This window comes from Buceros rhinoceros, unplaced genomic scaffold, assembly GCF_000710305.1.
Source record: "Buceros rhinoceros silvestris isolate BGI_N320 unplaced genomic scaffold, ASM71030v1 scaffold30540, whole genome shotgun sequence".
NCBI classification, from domain to species: Eukaryota; Metazoa; Chordata; class Aves; order Bucerotiformes; family Bucerotidae; genus Buceros; species Buceros rhinoceros.
In genome coordinates this window covers 2,155-3,401 of record NW_010389496.1, presented here as the reverse complement: position 1 = coordinate 3,401, position 1,247 = coordinate 2,155, and the positions used below count along the sequence as shown (strand labels likewise).

Sequence of the window (1,247 nt, the reverse complement as noted above, 5' to 3'; positions counted from 1 at the left end):
CCGGTCCCCGGCTGGTCCCCCCTGCCGGTCGATGTGTTCCTCGATGAAGCTGGTGCTCTCCCGGATGTCAAAGCCCTCCAGCAGAGCTGTGGTGGGGGAGAGGCACCATCACTCGCCCACCCCCGGGGCTCTCACCAGCGAACCGAGCTGGATCCCAGCACTGCCCAGGAATGGGCCTCCCAGCCCTGCCATGCACCAGCCCTCTGAGGACGCGGCTCGACCTTCTTTAGGACCTCAAGACCCACCCCAGCAGAAGTGGTCTGGTAGGACTGTGGTCACGCTGGGGTCAGCCCTGGGCCGGAGTGGAGGACGGGGGAGCATGGACTGGGCTGGGGAACAGCACTCACAGTGTTCAGCCTTGATCATCTCCTGGAAGTCCTGCTTCGTTTTCTTCTTCATGATGGACTCGCAGGCACCAATATCTGCAGAGCCAGGAGAGACGGATGCTTCGGAGGAGCGACAGGCGGCACCAATCACTTGTTCCCCCAGCCCCAGCCCTGCTACGGACTCTTCCACAGTCCAACAGCCTCTGCCACCACGCCCCCTGCTCAGAAGGTCCCTTCAGCCCCCAGCGTCTTCCCCAGCAGCAGCCGAGTGCCCCTCCCTCCCCGCTGCCACCCCAGCTCCTACGCAGGCTCAGCAGACGATGCTCCTGCTTGAGTCCCTTCAGTTCCTGGGAGACAAAGGTCTTCATCTGCTTGATGTCCATGCCGCGGCGCCGCTACAGGAGACAGAGGTGCGGGGAGGTGACTGGGCCATGCTGGGATGGCACCACAGGTGTCCTGCTCCCCAGGGTGACACTCACGTCGTACTGTGCCTGCAGGATACGCAACTTCTGGATCCGGAATCTGCTTGATGTCCATGCCGCGGCGCCGCTACAGGAGACAGAGGTGCGGGGAGGTGACTGGGCCATGCTGGGATGGCACCACAGGTGTCCTGCTCCCCAGGGTGACACTCACGTCATACTGTGCCTGCAGGTTACGCGACTTCTGGCTCAGGAAGCCGAACACGTTGGAGAAGTGCTCGTTCCGGATCTGGCTGAAAACCTGTGGAGAGCCCAGCAGTGCTTGGCACTGCAGACCATGCTCCAGCCTGGCACCCCTGGCCCTCGCCCACGGTGGGACGAGGTGGAATCAACACTGGGGCCGTCAGTGACCCAAACGCTGTCTGGCCCCACATGCTGCATGCAGGGACCCCGACAGGCTGCGCCTGCAGAGCACGTTTCTCCGTGGCCCAACCCATCCCAA

General features: G+C 63.3%; 1 protein-coding gene across 1 annotated transcript in view; it reads right to left on the bottom strand.

The window, feature by feature from the left end:
- VPS33B (vacuolar protein sorting 33 homolog B (yeast)) overlaps positions 1-1,247 on the bottom strand; it is a gene marked incomplete at both ends in the record, with an annotated part of 5,314 nt that overhangs the window by 2,010 nt on the left and 2,057 nt on the right. Inside the window, 3 exons of the mRNA XM_010134513.1 lie at positions 348-422; positions 631-721; positions 960-1,046. Coding sequence (XP_010132815.1) covers positions 348-422; positions 631-721; positions 960-1,046 — 253 coding nt within the window. The remainder of the gene's footprint in view (positions 1-347; positions 423-630; positions 722-959; positions 1,047-1,247) is intronic.